Consider the following 18,282-nt stretch of genomic DNA (forward strand, 5'->3'; position numbering starts at 1 on the left):
AGTTCATTTACTGCTCACAGTGACTCTGTGGAGTTCTTACTGTTATCCTCTCTGTATAGACAGAAAAGCTGACATTCGGAGCAGTGAAGCACCTTGCCCAGTTACTGACAGACTTTATTTAATTTCCAGTAAGCTCCTACCACGGTGCAGTAGTGTCTCTTAATAGTATGAGTCATAATTAAATATAATTGAAATATTAAGTCCTGTATGAAAAGTTAGTATTTATTTTTACTATCCATATTCCTAAAAAGTAGTGGACACTAAATTCTGCATACTAAATCTGGTTTCACTGTTTCTACAATGGGTTCACTAGCACACTGTACATAAGCTACTGAAATCTTTAAGGTTTTAATCTTCTATAAAACTTACCAATTGTGAGGTCATGCACCGGCTGAAACCTCTTGTCTGTAAACTGTAGCAATAAGCACGATTTACCAACACCTGGAAATTAAAACATGAACAAATGATCAGAGGAAAATAAAACCTACACAAATTAAGACTGACCTTACTTAGAAGTGGCAGCAAGGGTTTTTTGCTGCTGTCATTCAGTAAGCCATTATTTGCAGTTATCAAATCTTTAAAATAACCCCTTTGCCCTTCCTTATTCATTAGCTTTCCATGCAAAGGAGGCACGGCAGCTAAACTCCTAGAATAGCAACTAGGTCTTAGCAGTGCCCACCACAGCTCCACCCAGGGAAGTTGGAGAAGACGTGTCCTCTGTGTCATTTACAAATGAGGGTAAGGATGCATCTAAATCACAGAGCTGGGAGAATCCAATCAGTTAAATTACAAAGCACTCAGAACCCAGAGTAAGTTTAGAACCCATTTATTATCTTATTTAAACAAAAAGTCAAAATCCAACAGATTTCTATAACCTCTTCATTTCTTCATGCCAAGCTCCTTCTACTCAGCTGTGCCACCTGAGTCCCTGCAGCCACACAGCAGTGTCCCTTTTCTTTATAAAAGGTAGGGCTCAGTTTTTTCTGTAGTCATGACAAGTAGCCAACCCCTTTTATCTCATGTTTATGCTTCTCTTTGGACCGAATCCTTTTCTTTATGGTACAAATCTTCATGAATCTCACATTCAAAACACACCCATGCCTCTCAAGAGGATAACTTCGTCTTGTTCAGCACACTTCGAGCTGCCAAACAGATCAGTTAGTAAGTTACTTCCAACCTCAGCTTTGCCTGAGATGGTTTCAGAAGAAGAAAAAGGTCTACAATAGCAGGGCTTCAGATGTGGGAAGGATGGGCACCTTCAGAAGGCAAACACACTGCTTTGCTCAGCAAACAGAACACCGCTGTCACCTCCCATCTCTCCCTGAGCTCTGTGGAGCTGATCACCTCCATTCCCAAAGGAAGCTTCAATTAGCTGGATGTGATCTTGAATGGGCTTACTTTTATTTCTGAAAAGGCACTTATTACTAACTTTAATTTCCACTATCAGTTATTTAAATGTTTCATTTCATCTTTTATAAACAAAGTTCCTTGGGGACAAGAGCTGAAATTTAGCCTTTTCTTCCTCCAGAGCACCCAATGTGGGTACTACTATTGTGGTGCATGTGAGCCACGGTCTATCATGGTGTATGTGTGGTGTAGGAGGACAGCTTGCACAAGTCGGTTTTCTGCTCCCACCATGAGGATCTCAGAGATCAAACTCAAGTTAGCAGGCTTGGTGGAAAGTATTTACCCACTGAGCCATCCTGGTAATGGGATAAGTCTACACCTTAAGGCCTTGAATTAGGTATCCCTACTTCTCTCCATTTAATACAAATGCTGCTACCATCAAATCTGCTTCTCTTCTTTACCCCTGTCCTAGTTTATATAGCACAGGTTGGCCTTGAACTCAAAGCAACTCTCTTACCTCAGCCTGTTACTCTTTTTTTAAACGCAGAAGGGACCATCAGTGACTTGAACCCTGACCTGAGGGAGTACTGTGAGAACTGAATACCTAAGGACCGTTGCCAGCAGCACACACTTAGCACTGACACAATAAAAGTCAGATTCCCCGAGCTGCACTGCAAACCTCCCTGTCTTAGGGCTTGAAGTTTTGTCTATGTAGTCCCATAGACGTTTTTTAGGCAAGGAGTCCTTTCCAAGAAATAATTCCTAAGAATCAATGAGTCATTTTAGGAGTCTAGTAATCTTAAGATTCGTAAAAAATGGTAAAAATCCTATTTTTCACAAGCCAAACAACATTCAGTCAAAATGTGAGAGGAAAAAAAAAAAAAAAAAAAAAAAAAAAAAAATCAAGGGTATGAAAAGTACCAGGGCCAATTGCTAACTAGTAAAGAAGTTCAGAACAACTATAATCCCACAGGAGAGAAGGAAGAAAGGGAAGGGTGGAGTGGGAAACAAAACTCCAGTGAATGAACAACCTAGCCTAGGTTTAAGCTTGTTTGATTTTGGGTTTCTAAGACAGTGGCTTGCTATGTAGTCTAGGTTATCCATGAACTTGTACTAACGGTTAAATTCATACAGTTCTAATACAGATCATACAGTAGAAATGCCAAGTCTAATTTAAATATTAGAAGTTTATTTTGCAATCAGACAAAATCCTTCTTTTGGGGAGGGGGTTGTTTTTTGAGACAGGGTATCTCTGTGTAGCTTTGGAGCTTGTCTTGACACTTGCCCTGTAATCATGCTGGCCCCCAGCTTCATTATAATAAGTATTCCTTGTTCTTTTCTCTTAAATTTTAATTAATTTTTTAACTCATAGTCGTTGAACAAAAAAAAAGAGAGTATTAAAAATTGAACTCAATTTTCCTGTCTATAAAATGAGAAAAAGAAAACTGTACCAGAGCTGTGAGTTTCGTGGCTCAGTAGTAAAGCAATGCCTAACATGCGTAACGCCCTGGATTTGATCCCCAATGACCCTAACATATACATGCATGTGTGCACAGAGACAAGACAGAAAACTAAAAAGAGAACAGTGCTCCTCCCTCAAAGGGGGTATCACAAGGTTCAAATAAGAGTATGCTGAAAATTCAAAAATTTAATACATGCATTAAATAAAGATTCTTTAGGATGAATTTAACTAGAACAAAAATTTCTATTCAAATTTACCTGACCCAATCAAAGTTTTAAAGTTATATTTTATTTAAGAACTTAATAGTGTCTATGCTGCTATCTCTGAAAACCAGCTTTTCATAGCCTATCAGCGTCGTGCTAAGGAAGCTGACTCCAAACTATTTATATGTTCCTGGCAGGCTCCATCCGACATTATTCCCTTCCAGAAGAACAATCTTCATCACTCTTTAATTTTATTATTGATTTGGGGTGGCTTTCCACTGTGCCACCTGCACACTGCTCTGGTGGCTGCCTTCAGCAAGCTGAGCAGCTATGGCCCCGGAAGACACATGCCAAAGTTTCAACCCACAACCTACAGCCTCACTTGACAGAGGGCACTACAGATGCACGCAAGGGTTTCAAGATAAGCTAATCTGGAACTGAGGTGTGGACTAAATCTAAAGGTAAGTGGCCTCAAAGAAAAGTAACAGGTGAGTACTATAAAATATGGAATTTCTATACACAGTGGGGTATTAGTAAAGAACATTATTATGTGCAGGAAGATGGATGAAACTGGAACTGGATAGGATCATGTTAACCAAAATCAACTAGACTCAGAAAAGCAAGTCACAATTCTCTTCTCTGATATATTGTATATCGAAGCAAAAAAACCCCCAAAAAACCCTAAAACAAACAAACAGGAAGGGGGGGGGTAACAAGGTAATGGGGGGTGGATATGATCAATGCATGTTACATATATGCATTGAAATGTCACAACAAAACTCATTATTTTACACAATTTCTACGTGTTGTTAAAAAAGACAAGGATGGTGATACATGTCAGTAATGCCAGCAACAAAAGCAAAAGGATTAGGAGTTTAAGTCTATCCTTGGCTACAGAGTTTGAGGCCAGCCTGGACTATAAGAGGCTTTATATCAAACAAATAAAAAATACAAACTACACAAAGCCAAAATGAACCAATAAATCAACAAAAGGGGAACAAAGAGAAACAAAGACACAGGGAAGAAAGCCAGAGACACAGTTAAGCCGCTATAAACAAAACAAAACAAAAATCAGCCAAGGAGTAAAAACCCAGCAACAGTAAACAAGAAAGAAGAAAAATATTTATTGAATACTTGCCCATTATGTTCTAGGTACTATAACTTGGTCACAGAAATAAAGAAATTAATATCACATTACCAAAACAATGTAGCTTGAACAATGTAAGACACTCCCTAAAAACTGAAAAGCATTAAAAACAAGTATGCTAATATAAGTTGAAAGACTGCTAAAGAATCAATAAAAAATTGTGGTCTCAATGCCTGTAATCCCAGCACGTGGGAGGCTGAAGCAGAAGAGTTGCTGGGAGTCTGAGGCCAACCTGGTCTACATATTAGGCAAATCTGGGTTTTATAACCAAGATCCTATCTGAAAAACCAGTCAGTTTGGGTTTCTTGGGGTGGGAGTGTACGATGCCATGGAGAACTCACCCTTGCCAGGCAAACCATCTATCTGTGAGGGTGACGACACAACACATTCTCCTGGGATGCAATCAAGGTAGAGAAGCCAACAGAGCAGGTAATTTAAAATGAATGCCTGTACTTACGTCAATATCACTCACCTAGTTTGTATGTTAAAATTATTTTTAATTTTGAAGCAGGGTCTTACTGGGTGGGCCTGGTTAGCCCCAAATTGTAGTCTCCTGCTGCAGACTCTGAAGTGTTACAATTGCAGGCAAGTCCTGCATGTTTATCCATGCTGTGCTTACACATGTTTATTCAGTGTTCTTTCTCTACTACCTAGTGACTCCCCCACCCCTCAATTTGTGGCTTAATTCATCCTTATGATTTACGTATCACATGTTCTATGACAATATCCATCCATAAGGCAAATACCCTTTCATAAAATGAGCCAGGTGGTCTGATTTTAAAATACCCAGACACTTTTTGATTAAGTGTCACAAACAATCCCTTGTCCAGTCAAGTCTTGGGGTGGGGGGCAGGCAGGTTTCTGTGATTATCCCTGATTATCCCTGAGTGTAGTATGCACTCAAATCTGGATCTGCCCCCTGGCCAACATATGAAGTCAGGCTTCACTGAGGGTCCTTAAAGAGCAGGCTCATAAAGGCAGAAGGCACACTGCACCCAGCAGCTGTGGCTAAGCATCTGGAGTGGCTATCAGCAGTGGAGAGCACCAGCAGTTTATTCCTCTCTTTCTGTTCTGTGTTCTGTGTTCCCAGTGCTGGGCCATCCCTGAGAGCAAGCACTCAGTCACCGAGTCACACACGCAGCTCCTTAGTCTTAGCTCTGAGATCCCATTTTCCTTTTCTTAGTTTTTGCCTTCAAGACACCATACAGGCACCTTGAAGCCTTTGTTAACATGTGTCAGGCTCCCAGGCCACAGTGGGCTCCTGGACCATGGTGGGTTCCAGGGCCGTGATAAAATTTTCACCTTTCCTTGTCCTTGTTCAGACTGACAGTCTTGGGTTACCACTCAGCTGCTCTGTAGTGCATTCCCTGCTGGAATTTGAGTTTTGCCATGATTAGATTGGGGTTATCAGTGTCTGGAAGAAGATTTCTATTTTTAACACATCATAAAACTATCTGTTCATCTTCGCTGATGCAATTTGTCAGGTTTCTGAGCAAAGAAACTCCCTCCCTACTTCGCACTGTACTCACTGAAGTCTCTAACATGTGGAGACGCTAACTCCAGGAGCTGGTACATTTAACCTCTGTACTCTCCTGTAGGAGACCATCTTCCATCTCTATAACCAATGTTCAGACCCTTCATACTTTTGTACTATTACACGTATAACATACATACATACATACATATATATACAAAAAGCCTGCATTTGAAAGTGCCCATTCTTTAGATACAGAAAATTTTCCTGTAACACTTTTTTCATTTTTACTATATTAGCTTGTACAAATAAGGTATTTTCTAACTCTTATCAGTGATATTCTACTTTCCGTTGCACAGGGATATGGAAGCAAAGGAGGTGTAAGGAAAGGTTATTTTAACATCTGATACCCCTGCTATGTTATTACAAGTATATGGTCACTCACACTGCTTCAGAAGACAGACTGTGTCCAGGTCCTCAGAGACCTTTTCAGAGCTGGCTCTGATGCATCTACCCACCCCCACCCCGTGTCAAGGATTAAATCCAGGGCCTTGTACTTCCTAGACAAGAAAGTGCTCTATTACCAAGGTAAGTCCTAACCCTTAGCTCTGTTGATTCTAACCCCTGTAGAGCAGGGGTATATCTAGCTCTTCAGAGTACTTTCTATTTTTATTTTTTAGCATTTGGTGAACTTTCTGTATTTCAATGTATCACCAACCCACCAATGTAAGAGATGACTACTATTTACTGGATTAGATGTGAATACTGTGCAATACCAACAGGGAAGGGTGGGTGCTTCAGGTTGAAGTGATATATTATTTATGATTTATTAAAGCTTGTCTGAGGATTCAGAAAGCAAAATCAGCCTTGCCTCAAGCTGTATCGATTAGGCAGTGGTGGTACACACCTTTAATCCTAGGACTCAGGATAGAGGTAGATGATGATCTGTTAGTTCAAGGCCACACTGAGCTACACAAAATTGATCCAGTCCTAAAGAGAAACCGCTCACAAAAAGATGATCTCAGCACTTGGGATCACACACCTTTAATCCCAAGACTCATGAGAGGTATATAAGACAGGAGCAAGGTCTCAGATCAAACATTCATTCTCCAGCCACTGAGGATTGGATGACATTGAAGTCTGGGGATTCTCCAGCCATGGTGAGGAGGAGAGGCTTTGGTCTGAGGTTTGGGAGAGCTTGTGGATCAGCCACTTCAGTCTGAGGTAGAGGGAGAGCTAGTGCTCAGCATCTTTGCTTTTCTGATCTTCAGCTTGAACCCCAATATCAGTCTCTGGTTCTTCTATTTATCAAGCAACATCAGGTCTTGGGCTGTCTGAATGACGTGCTGTGAGGAGGAAGCGTGTAGAGGGCGGAAGTGGCAGCGTGCTGGCGGACCCCCTTCCCCAGCACCCAAGGACAGCCTGATTCTAACTGCTTAGGCCACTTTCTCAAGCCCTTTGCACACTTTCTCTTTGCTATCTGTGAGAACATCTGGCTTTCTTCCACAGCAACAGTAACATCCACTTTTCGGTCAGCTGAAAATTACATTAGTAGTCAACAGATGTTCTGTGCATGCTGAACTAATGTCATGTTTGCTAAAGAGAGCGAGCACAGAGGCTACTCATTCCTCTATGACAAATCCAGTCGACACTTCAAGAAAAACTATCACTTTTTTCAAAAACAAGAAAAAAAATTTTTTAAATGGAACATTTGTCAGGGAGGAAAATATCCCAGAGAATAACAGTGTAACTGTGGTACATGAGAACTCCATGTCTGGCATGATCTGTCCTGAATTTACATGTGATTTTTTTCCTCTTTGCAGAGGTCAGCTCACAAGAGTACACTAGGATGGGAATCAACAGTGCTTCCTGCTCATCACACTGGAGTGTCTGCAGCAGGCTTACAACCCCCTTCCCGAGGTGACAGCATTCGGCACCTCTCTGTGGCCAATTTTCCCAGCACTCCCAGCTGCTTCCGGAGTTCCTGCACAACACAAGCAGCAGCCTTACAGTCCGTCTAAGCCTCTCAGTTAACTGCTATGAGCAGACCTGAGCCACATCCCCACCAATGACACCAAGGTAGCCAGATGTGTCCCTTCACACCCTAGCTGGCTGCAAAGGTACAGCCACCACAACTCCGTTCTTGCATTGCATGCACATGCTTTACCAACCAAGCATGTCCCCAGTCCCTCCACAGTTTCCTTTAGATAAGGCACAGAATAAGTACACTTTACACAGTAACCCAGGGCTCAGAGATAGCCATAAGCAGACCTCACCCTAACCTTGCACAGTCACGTTTAACATTGCTGTTTTGTTTTAGCTCGTTTTGTGTTGGTTATGACTCACTAAATGGAGCTCATGACCTAGCTCGTTACACTGAGTATTTAAAAACACTACCCTGGGTCTGGAGACATGGCTCAGTAGTGAGAGCACATGCTGCTCCTGCAGCTCTTAACTGTCTGTAACCCAGTTCCAGAGGAAAAACTCAATAAAACTTGGAAACAAAAGGAAGCATGCAGTACTTTTCTTAGGGAGTAACACCGACGTGTTTATCTAACTGCAAGTATCAATAATACTCTCTGTTCCTTTCTTCCTCCCAACTCATTCCACTTTCCCCACTGCTTTGCTTCAATCACAGAAAGTGACCAGTGCTGGAAAGAAATCAAGACAGACAACACTGACTGACGCCCACCCTACTTAACTTACAATGTTTATTGCAGGAACCAGTGAGTCATCCAGGATCATTTTTAAAATACTTTAACTTTTTTATTATTTCAATTATGTGTCTGTGTATGTACATGCAGGTCAGCTACTCCTGGTGCCACAGTTACAGGGAGTTGTGAGTCACCTGATGTGGGTATTGCGAACCGAACCCGGTCCTCTGCAAGAGCAGCATGTGTCTAACTACTGAGCCATCTCTCTAGTCCCAGGATAATGTTTTTAAATACTCAGTATAAATAGCTAGGTCATGAGCTCCATTTAGTAAAAATGGCAGTATGCTGGCGTGCGTTCATAAACCCAGGGTTGGAGAGGTAGAGACATGAGGATCCTGAGCTGGCTCACTGGTCGGCCAGCCTAGTCTAATCAATTCCAGGCTAATGAGAGATCCTTTTTCAAAAGCAAAGGCAACTCCTGAGGAAGGACACCCAAAATTATCCTCTGACCTCTACACACACACACACACACACACACACACACACACACACACACACACACACACACACACGAGAAATATGTAACATCCTGGAAATAAAGAAATGCAACCCACAGCTAATGAAAGCTCTCATCCATACTATTTTTGCTATGATTCATGATAAAGCAGTCATGAGGAGTGTAGAACTCTTCTTTGCTTAGTGAAAAGATCAGCTGGCCAGCGCACTGGCATATAACCTATGAGCCCAGTACCTGAGAAGCCAAGGTAGCAAAACTACAAGTTTGTAATCTGACAGGCCACACAGTGAAACCATATGTCAGCAAATAATAAACCAGAAAACAAAGTGTGGCCAACTGTACTCTTCCATAGACCTCTTAACTATAAACTTCCACAGCTGGTAAATAAAGCAAAAGTGGACATGCGGGTCCCTCCAGTCCTGTGACCTCAGAACACAAGAGAGGTAGAAGGACCATAAGGGCTCGAGGTCAGCCTGGGACCCTGTCTCAAAACTAAGTAGCTTAAAAAGAAACTTTCCCCCATGATGTTAGGAAAACAAGGTAGGTATTTTATTCCATAATAATTAATATTGTACATATAAAATATATTGCACATGACCAATAAGAAGTATACTAGGTCATAAATGATGTCACTGTCAAAAGCTGTAAGTAAAATAAACTTTTCATGTAATTGACAGCTAAAACCAAAGAAGTTACAGTAATAAAACCAAATTCCTGAATTAGGAAAATACAGACTAGGTATTTGGTCCACATAATAGTCCACAATTAATGCTAAGGTAAACTTGCTAAATTTAAGAACAGGCAATGCGTAGCAAGTTCAGATTAAACACCCTGAGACTGTATGAAAGCCATTGGGCAACATTTATACAAATGCAAATCTGGAAATCTGGCTTCTGACACAAATGCCCAGATACCAATAACAATACTGAAGACAACAGTTTAAGTGACTGGGTGTGGTAACACACAACTTTAATTCCAGCACCCAGGAGGCAAGGACGGGGAATCTCTGTGAGTTTGAGGCTAGCCTGGTCTACAGATAAGAGTTTCAGGACAGCCAGGGATATATACAGAGACACCCTGTCTTGAAAAATCAAAACTAAACCAAAACAACAACAAACTACCCCCTAAAACAAACAAAAACCAAAACAAAACTAGGGGACATTTGTTTTTGGCAACCTGGTGTTGTGAGTACCTTCTCTGATCTCTTTGGAAGGTGAGATGAAACTGATAGGGGCTGGACCAATCAGATGCTACTGCTCAGAACCTAGAATCTTGGGAGGGTGCTATACCAAAGGTCATTTAGAGAACAGTCCAGGGTGGCTACAACAGAGATCAAAGAGCCCACCAGAGGCCACTGGCATGTGCCCAGCATCTTCTTAAGGATGCTGCAATGATACCACGAATCTGGCTGTGTCCTATCCTCCTTGATCTCGACAATTTTGAAAACTTGATTCTACTACTTTCTGCAAATTCTGAGAACTCTCCAAGTTTTTCACTAAGATCTTGTTTAAGCAAAGCTGGTTTCTATTAGACAACACAGAAGAGAATCAGAAACAGATTTAATTATGGTTTAACTATGCAAGAATTTTAAAAAAACTAAGTTAGACTTATATGTGATGTGACAGAAGGATACCTAAAAAAGAGTGTAATAGTAATTATTGAATAATTCTGTTGATGGAATTGGGGTACAAGCATCAGAATACAATTATTTAATTTATAACTGATAACTCATTAGGCTATGTATTATTCTACCAACTGAAGCAAAGTTTTTAGCAGAAGGGATTGGGCCAAGCACACTTTTCCCTCCCCCTTTCAAAGTGAAGGAGTGATACTTTATCCAAACAGATGGTAGCTCTTTACCAACACGTACATTTCTATAAAACTGGCCTGCAGAGCTATAAACCTCCTTCTTTTAAAAAGGGGTTAAAAAAAATGAGAGGAATCTTTCACTAAGTGTCTTAGGGTTTTTATTGCTCTGATAAGACACCATGAACAAAAGCAACTTGGCGAGGAAACTGTACTAGCCATTCATCCAGAGAAGTAAGGGCAGGAACCTGGAGATGGTAACCAATGCAGAGGCTGTGGAGGAGTGCTGCTCACTAAAAAGAAGGCTTTGCTCCCGCATGCCCTGCTCTGTCACTTTCTTATAGTACCTAAGACCACCAGTCTAGGGTGGCACCACATACAAGGGGCTGGGCCCTCCCCACCTCGATCACTAAGAAAATGCACTACAACTTGCATTTACGGTTGCACTCTTAAGACTTTTTACACCTGAGAGCCCTGCTTCCCAAATGAGGTTTCATTAAGTTGATGGAGAAGTAGCCAGCACATGATTAACATGTGATCTTATTTTCTTAAACTCAAGTGGTTTGAAACAGCAAACTAAATAGCCTTTTTGAATAGGCAAAGCCAACCCCCCTAATTTAATTTTAGGAAGCTCAATGAAGGGAACACTTAACTTCAAGTACTATCATTAGGTAAGCCACTTTATAGTTTACAAGGCACCTGTACATAGTTTTATATAAAGCTCACAAAACGAAAACCCAGTTAAGGCAGTTAGCATGGCATTGCATGAGAAAACAGAAGATGAAGAGATCTGAACTTCACCAAGGTCATACAGGAGAGACACCATACCAATCACAATCTTCTAATTATAAATACTGACTCTTGGTTTAGGTCAAATAAACCAGAGAGGGACTTGTGATACCAATTAACTTCTAGATGCATAGCATTTATTGCTAAAAATGGACAAATCTAAAGTCTTCTATAAATTTTATTTATTACCAATAGTTAATTCATTTTGAGATCAGGCCTTGATATATTCATGCTCACCTGGAACTTCTTATCCACCCCAAGCTGGCTTCTAACTCATAATCTTCCTACATCAGCTTCTTAGATGCTGAAATTATAGGCATATGTCAACATACCAAGCATGAACATAGTACTTACATTAGCATACCAGCAGTAAATAAATTAAATAAATAAAAACCTGACACTTGAATTTCAAATACTGCTGTGAAGTTAGAGAGTAAATGGGTGCTTGAACAAGTACTTGGCAGACATTATATCAATTCTATAGAAATCTCTGAAATTTAATGATTTAATTCCTCAAAGCAATAGTCTTTACAATGTTCTATACTGCACAGGTGACATAACACACCTTGAGAAATGTGATATTCATACTGTTTCCTATGTGCTATGTGCCTATAGGAAAGCTCATGGTAGGCATGTATGCTTGCCACCTATGTCTTCTTGATCCCTTCCTAATGAGTTCAATGTCAGCCTGATATACATATAGAGTGAGTTCCAGGACAGCCAGGGCTACACAGAGAAACTTTTGTGTTTCATATATTTTTTTTTTTTTAAATTGACCCTGCCAGGCCTGGTGGTGTACACCTGTAATATTATCATTTGGAAGGGTTCCCCTTCAGAGGTGATCTTAGACTACATTGCAAGACTCTGTTGCAAAAAATAAAAATGGTGTTAATCAGTGGAAAAACATCAACTGATGAGTTGGTGAGTGACTTAGACAGGCTGGTAAAGCAAGAGGACATTCCTTTAGCTTACACTTTCCTTGCAAGGGCTGCTTCTGAAACCCTACCACATGCTGCAAGGAGACAGAAACAAGGAATATCCAGGCAGCATCGTCCTTTGTGATAAAAATAACAACTAGCCATGCATGAAAGAAGAAAACCGTTGGCATATTGAACAATAAATTTAATTGTAATTAAATCACTCAAACAATTCATATTGACATAACAAGGCAAGACACATAAATGCAGGCAGATCCCTCAAAATAATACTGAACAAAAAAGCTTCAGAGCAAGAAAAGCAACACCATGTTAATACAAAGTTGAGAAAAAATATAAAACTGCACACTCTTGCAGATGCAGACATGCACATAAACATGCTAATGGCAGGAAACTTTCACAGGGATAACACGCTACAACACTACTTCAAGGGACTGCCTCTACAAGGAAAAGAGAGAGGGTTAGGGTATGTAAGAGGCCTCAATTCTACCCACCATGCTTGTTAAACAAATAATACTAATTCCCCAAAGTGTGGGGTATATATTGGGCAATTAGTAGCCAGAAGTTAATATTCAAAAGTAGTATCAAATACTTAAGTGCTCAAAATTGCACTAACACAATAAGGTAAGCTTTTTAACAAGGAAGTAAATATGCAGGGTCCCAGAGCCTATGTGTACCGTACACATTAGCCTTAAAGTAGTGGGAGGAAAACCAACTTGCCAGAATTACAAGAAAAACCCATCATAAGAGGAGACTTATAACCATCTTTTCTTTAATTCACAGGGGAAAAAAATGACAGCTGGATAGGCCTTAGAGAGACTTACTAATAAAAACAAGAAAAATTTGGCTGATAAGATAGAAATCTTACAAGGACATACTACTGATAAGATATAAGCCTTAGAAAGACCCAATAATAGAAATAAGAAAAATACTCAGATACACACAGAAATTCAGAGCAGAAGCTACTGCACCATTGCATTATGACACTGAAGAGGATCAGCCTAAGGTCAAAAGAAAACAAATCTTAACTCACCCAGGTAACATAAAATAATGACCCATCAGATGATAGGTATTCCCAAGGCTATACAGAAATTAAATGGTATCCTATAGAAATGTTAGATTTGAAGAGATTTGGGGAAGCAGTCATTTCATATAGTATGTATTCACCCTTTGTGAGGCAGATGTTAAATTCATGGGCAACTCAGAATAGAATTATTCCACAAGACTGGAAAGATTTAGTTACAGCAATATCGAAAGCTGGTCCTCAGTTACAATGGAGATCATGATGTAGAGAAGCTAGGGCCATAGAACAATGAAGTAGGTCTAGAGGTATTGAAATTTCCCAAGAACAGCTCCTTGGTGAGGGCCAGTATGCTAATTTAAAGACAGTCCCCATTTGATGATCACATCTTGGTTCTATGCTGTACAGCAGCTTTGAATGCTTAAGACAGGGTTGAAGACTTGGGAAAGAGGGCTGAGTCATTCACTTAAATTATACAAGAACCAAAAGAAGCCTTCTGATGGGAGATGCCTATATATATATATGTTTCTCATACTGGTTAATGAATAAAGCACTGTTGGCCAATAAGAAAGCAAGATAGGAGGGACTAGGAGACAAGGAGGAAAGAGGAAGTAGTAAGGAGGAGTCAGCATGGAGAGTCTGGAGAGAACAGAACCGCCATTCCTCGGCTCTCAGTAAGACCACGTGGAAATACGTACAAATGGGTTAATAATTAAGACAGAGCTAGCCAATAAGAAACTAGTACCTGGCTAACAACATAATATCAAATACAGAGTCTCTGTGTGTTATTTGGGGCTGGCGCGGCGGTGGGACAAGACCAGGCGGTGGGCAGAAAAACCGTACTCCTTACAGCCTTCAGTGATTTTTCTTTCTTTTTTATAAAGATTGACTTTAGATATAAATAGAATGATATCAGATCTAGAAGTTAGACAAATATTAATGGAATCTTTGGCTTTTAAAAATGCTAATTCAGAATGCAAAAGGGTGGTTAGGCTTTTAAAGGTAGATCAGCACCCACAGAGGAATGGATTAGAAATATGACTGACATTAAATCTCATGCTTATGATGCTGCTTTGTTAGAAGTCATTTCTAGAAATTTTAAGAAAAATAAAAACATCAGATGTTTTAATTGTGGTAAACCAGATGTGGTAAGCCAGATGTTCCTAGAAACAATGTTTTCCCCATAGATAATCCAAATAAAAGGCCCCTGCCTTTTGGGGTTTGCAGAAGGTGTGGCAAAAGCCATCGTTGAAATAATGAATGCAGACCAAGAAAGACAGGCAAGGTAACTCTCTCATTGGGAAATGCCCTGAAGGGCCTCCTGCAGGTCCCAGTATCAAATCTGGCTCAATCATTCCCTGTTAGCATTGGAGAAGCCCATCCACAGAGTAATTAAAAGACTTAATATCTATTGTTGAAAACCACACTGCTCTAGATGTGACCAAAGGCAGAACAACTTCTATAGATACAACAAAAACGTTCAGGAGAGACTGAAAACACAAGTATTTTGGCAAATTGCTATAAATGGCAAGAGACCAAAGCTAAAAAAAACATGTAAAAGGTTTGGTAGACATGAGTGCAGATGTACCAAATTTCATTAAAATCTTGGCATCCAGACTAGCCTATTCTGGAGGTAAATGCTGAAATTGCCTCATTATGGACAAAAAAAAAAAAAAAAAAAAAAAAAAAAAAACAATGGCAAAGAGTTTGCAGTAATTCCTTGGGAGAGATTAAAACAAATATTCCAAAAGCAAGAGACTTCAGTTTATAAAAAGAACTAATTGGATTCTTCCTCACATTGTGTGAGGAACATCTATTTCTGGAAGACTACATTCTATACTGATACAAATCAGGAAAGGCAGGTTGTAATTCAGAAAATTAGTAAAGTGGCTCAATGCCTATATGATTCCATTCAAGTCAGAATTATATGCTATTCTCATGGTATTATTAGATTTTCCAGAGCCTCTTAATAGTTATTGATTCTCAATACGCAGAAAGAGGGTTTTTTTAAAAAACATATTAAAGTTGCTAAACTTCTAGATGATTCAAAATTAACTCTGTTATTTATTCAATTACAAGAAATAATCAGAACCTATAGTGAGATATTCACCTTGCCCGCACCTATGGCATAGGCCACGCCCATTGGGGGTGGAGACAGGGCAGAACGTGACCTGGGGGAACTAAGGCTGAGGAAGGGGCTCGGAGAACTCTCTTGCTTGCATACGACTTTTGACACCAGACACTGATATTTAATAAAGCTCAGGAGAAACAAATAGGCCGAATAGATGGTGTTTATTCAGGGAGGAATAACTCACAACATGAACGAACACCAGCAGGTTCCTGGTCCCAAGGATGCCTCCGGATGTACTATTGTCCCTGTGCTGCAAGCAAGAGAGCTCTCCGAGTCCCTTCCTCAGCCTTAGTTCCCCCAGGTCACTTCCAGCCCTGTCTCCACCCCCAATGGTCGTGGTCTATGCCACAGGTGCAGACAAGGTAAATGTCTCACTACAAGAACCCATACAGATCTACCCTGTAGCACAAGGTAATGATTTAATTGATCAGCTATTGGTAGGAAATGTGCTAGGGGCCTCAGAATTTCAAAAGAAACAGGTTAATACCAAGTGTTTGAAGAAAGGTTTTTCTATCACTTGGCAACAAGCCAAGGGAATTATAATGAAATGTTTTTTTTGTTTGTTTGTTTTTTGTTTTTTGTTTTTTTTTTGGTTTTTTTTTTTTGTTTGTTTTGTTCTTCATATAACCAAGTCTATTACCTGCAGGCAGTACTCCAAAGGGTATTCAAAGAAGTGAAATTTGGTAAATGGAGGTGTTTCATTTTGTGGAGTTTGGAAAATTAAGCTATGTACATCATACTATATATACATACTCAGAATTGCAACCTTCTGAGAAGGTTGATTTTGTAATCACACATTTATAAGTTATGGCCATTACAGGAATGCCTGTACATATTAAAACTGACAATGTTCCAGCATATGTCTCTAATAAAATTAAAGTTTTTTTTCCCACATTACAACATAAAGCATATTATAGATATACCACACAATCTTACAGGACAAGCAGTTATACAAAGATCTAATTGAACTTTAAAAGATATGCGTAATAAACAGAAAGGGGGTAATAAAGACATGCAGAGATTGATTGCACAATGATTTACTGACTTTAAATTTTTTTAATGTTAGCCAGGTGGTGGTGGTGGTACATGCCTTTAATCCCAAAGGCAGAGGCCGGTGGATCTCTGTGAGTTCGAGACCAGCCTAGTCTACAAGAGCTAGTTCCAGGACCGCCTCCAAAGCCACAGAGAAACCCTGTTTCAAAACACAAGCAAACAAACACACACACACAAAAAAACCCAATTATTGTAATGTTAATAAGAAAGGAACAGCAGCTGTAGAGAGACATTGGATAGTACAGAAAAACAAACAAACAAACAAAAAACAAAGCTAAATAATGCTGACTTGAATCAGCCTGTATACTTTAGAGATGTACTGACCTCAGAATGGAAACCAGGATATGTGTTGCACTGGGGAAGAGGTTTTGATTTGTTTTCACAGAAGGAAAGCTAAGGATACCATCAAGATTGATAAAGATTAGATGTGAACAAGAGACCTTTTGATTAGGAGAGGTGACAGTTCCTCAACAATGTGGCTATTCAACCTGCCAAGAAGGGAAACTCCCCAAAGTTAAGGTTGGGGTTAAGTTTTTGTTTTGTCTTTCCAGGAGAAGAAAAGCATCCAACTAAGGAATCTGAGGATCACTGGACAAACAAGAAGGATGAATCATCTACCCAAAAAATGTCCCAAGAAAAACAGTAAATTGGCCTAATGGTATAACACATTTCCAATAGGATAAAAATCTCATAAATATTCCCAAATGTTTGTTTCCACTGTTCTCTACATACATATAATGCAAATGGGTCTTTTTGTAGTCCCAATTCAACTAAAAATTAAAGCTGGCTTTAGAATTGGGGTGTGTGTGTGTGTGTGTGTGTGTGTCTCCTTCTCTAATCCCAAGTATGTTAGAGGACTAAGGAAGTCTGCTAGAGAGAGACAGGAAGAGAAGAGGGATTTTCAGGGCTGGTGGGTAGGGAAAAACACAGAGAGAGGTTCAGCCAATAGATTCTCTGCTGTTTCTAAAATTTATCAGGTCTTTATCTCAATTTCTGACTAAAAAGTTTTTTATTATAGTGGAACAATTTAGGTAACAGTTTCATACCAGTACCTCAAGGATCAACAAAAAAAAAAGCAAAGTTTTCTCAGTAAACAAACATCCATGATACACCACTTACTGTTTTTCTTAGATTCTATAAGCCTACTTTTGGTAGTCTTAGTTTTAGTATTAGTATTATTTTGAAAGTGTTCCAAAACATAGTCCAAGCTGGCTTCAAACTCACTTTGAAGCTCATAATGGCCTAGAACTCCTGATCCTGCCTCAATGTCCAATTTGCTGGGATTATGGGAACATCATACTCTGCATTGTGCTCCCATCTGTAGAATTAGTTTCTTTTTTCAGCGAGTTCAAGTGGGTTTCTGTTTGTATAATCAGGTCTACTTTAAAATAAAATCTTGAGTCTTTGAAAGAGAATCACAAGTAGTGAAAGCTGGGAATACGGCTCAGCCAGTAAAGTTCTTGCCAAACAAGCGTGAGACCTCGTGTGGTGGTATCTGTAATGCAGTGCAGGGCTGGGGTGGGGGAGAAGCAGACAGCAGAGATGGAGCCTAGAATTCACTGGCCAACCAGTCTAGCCAATTTGGTGAGCTCCAGCTTCATCAAGAGACCATCTCAAGGCAAGCAAAACTTCTGACTTCCATAGACATGTGTACATGTGCCTATACATCTGTACACACACAAATAAATGAGCACATACAGTGAAAAAATTACTAATAGAGTTGTAGATGCATGAATGGGCACA

At 39.9% G+C, this 18,282-nt stretch overlaps 1 protein-coding gene across 1 annotated transcript in view; it reads right to left on the reverse strand.

Moving 5' to 3' along the window:
• Rab2a (RAB2A, member RAS oncogene family) overlaps positions 1-18,282 on the reverse strand; it is a 66,258-nt gene that overhangs the window by 39,369 nt on the left and 8,607 nt on the right. The window contains exon 2 of the mRNA XM_051197391.1: positions 370-441. Within this exon, the coding sequence (XP_051053348.1) occupies positions 370-441 (72 nt within the window). The remainder of the gene's footprint in view (positions 1-369; positions 442-18,282) is intronic.

Source organism: Phodopus roborovskii, unplaced genomic scaffold, assembly GCF_943737965.1.
Source record: "Phodopus roborovskii unplaced genomic scaffold, PHOROB, whole genome shotgun sequence".
Taxonomy (NCBI): domain Eukaryota; kingdom Metazoa; phylum Chordata; class Mammalia; order Rodentia; family Cricetidae; genus Phodopus; species Phodopus roborovskii.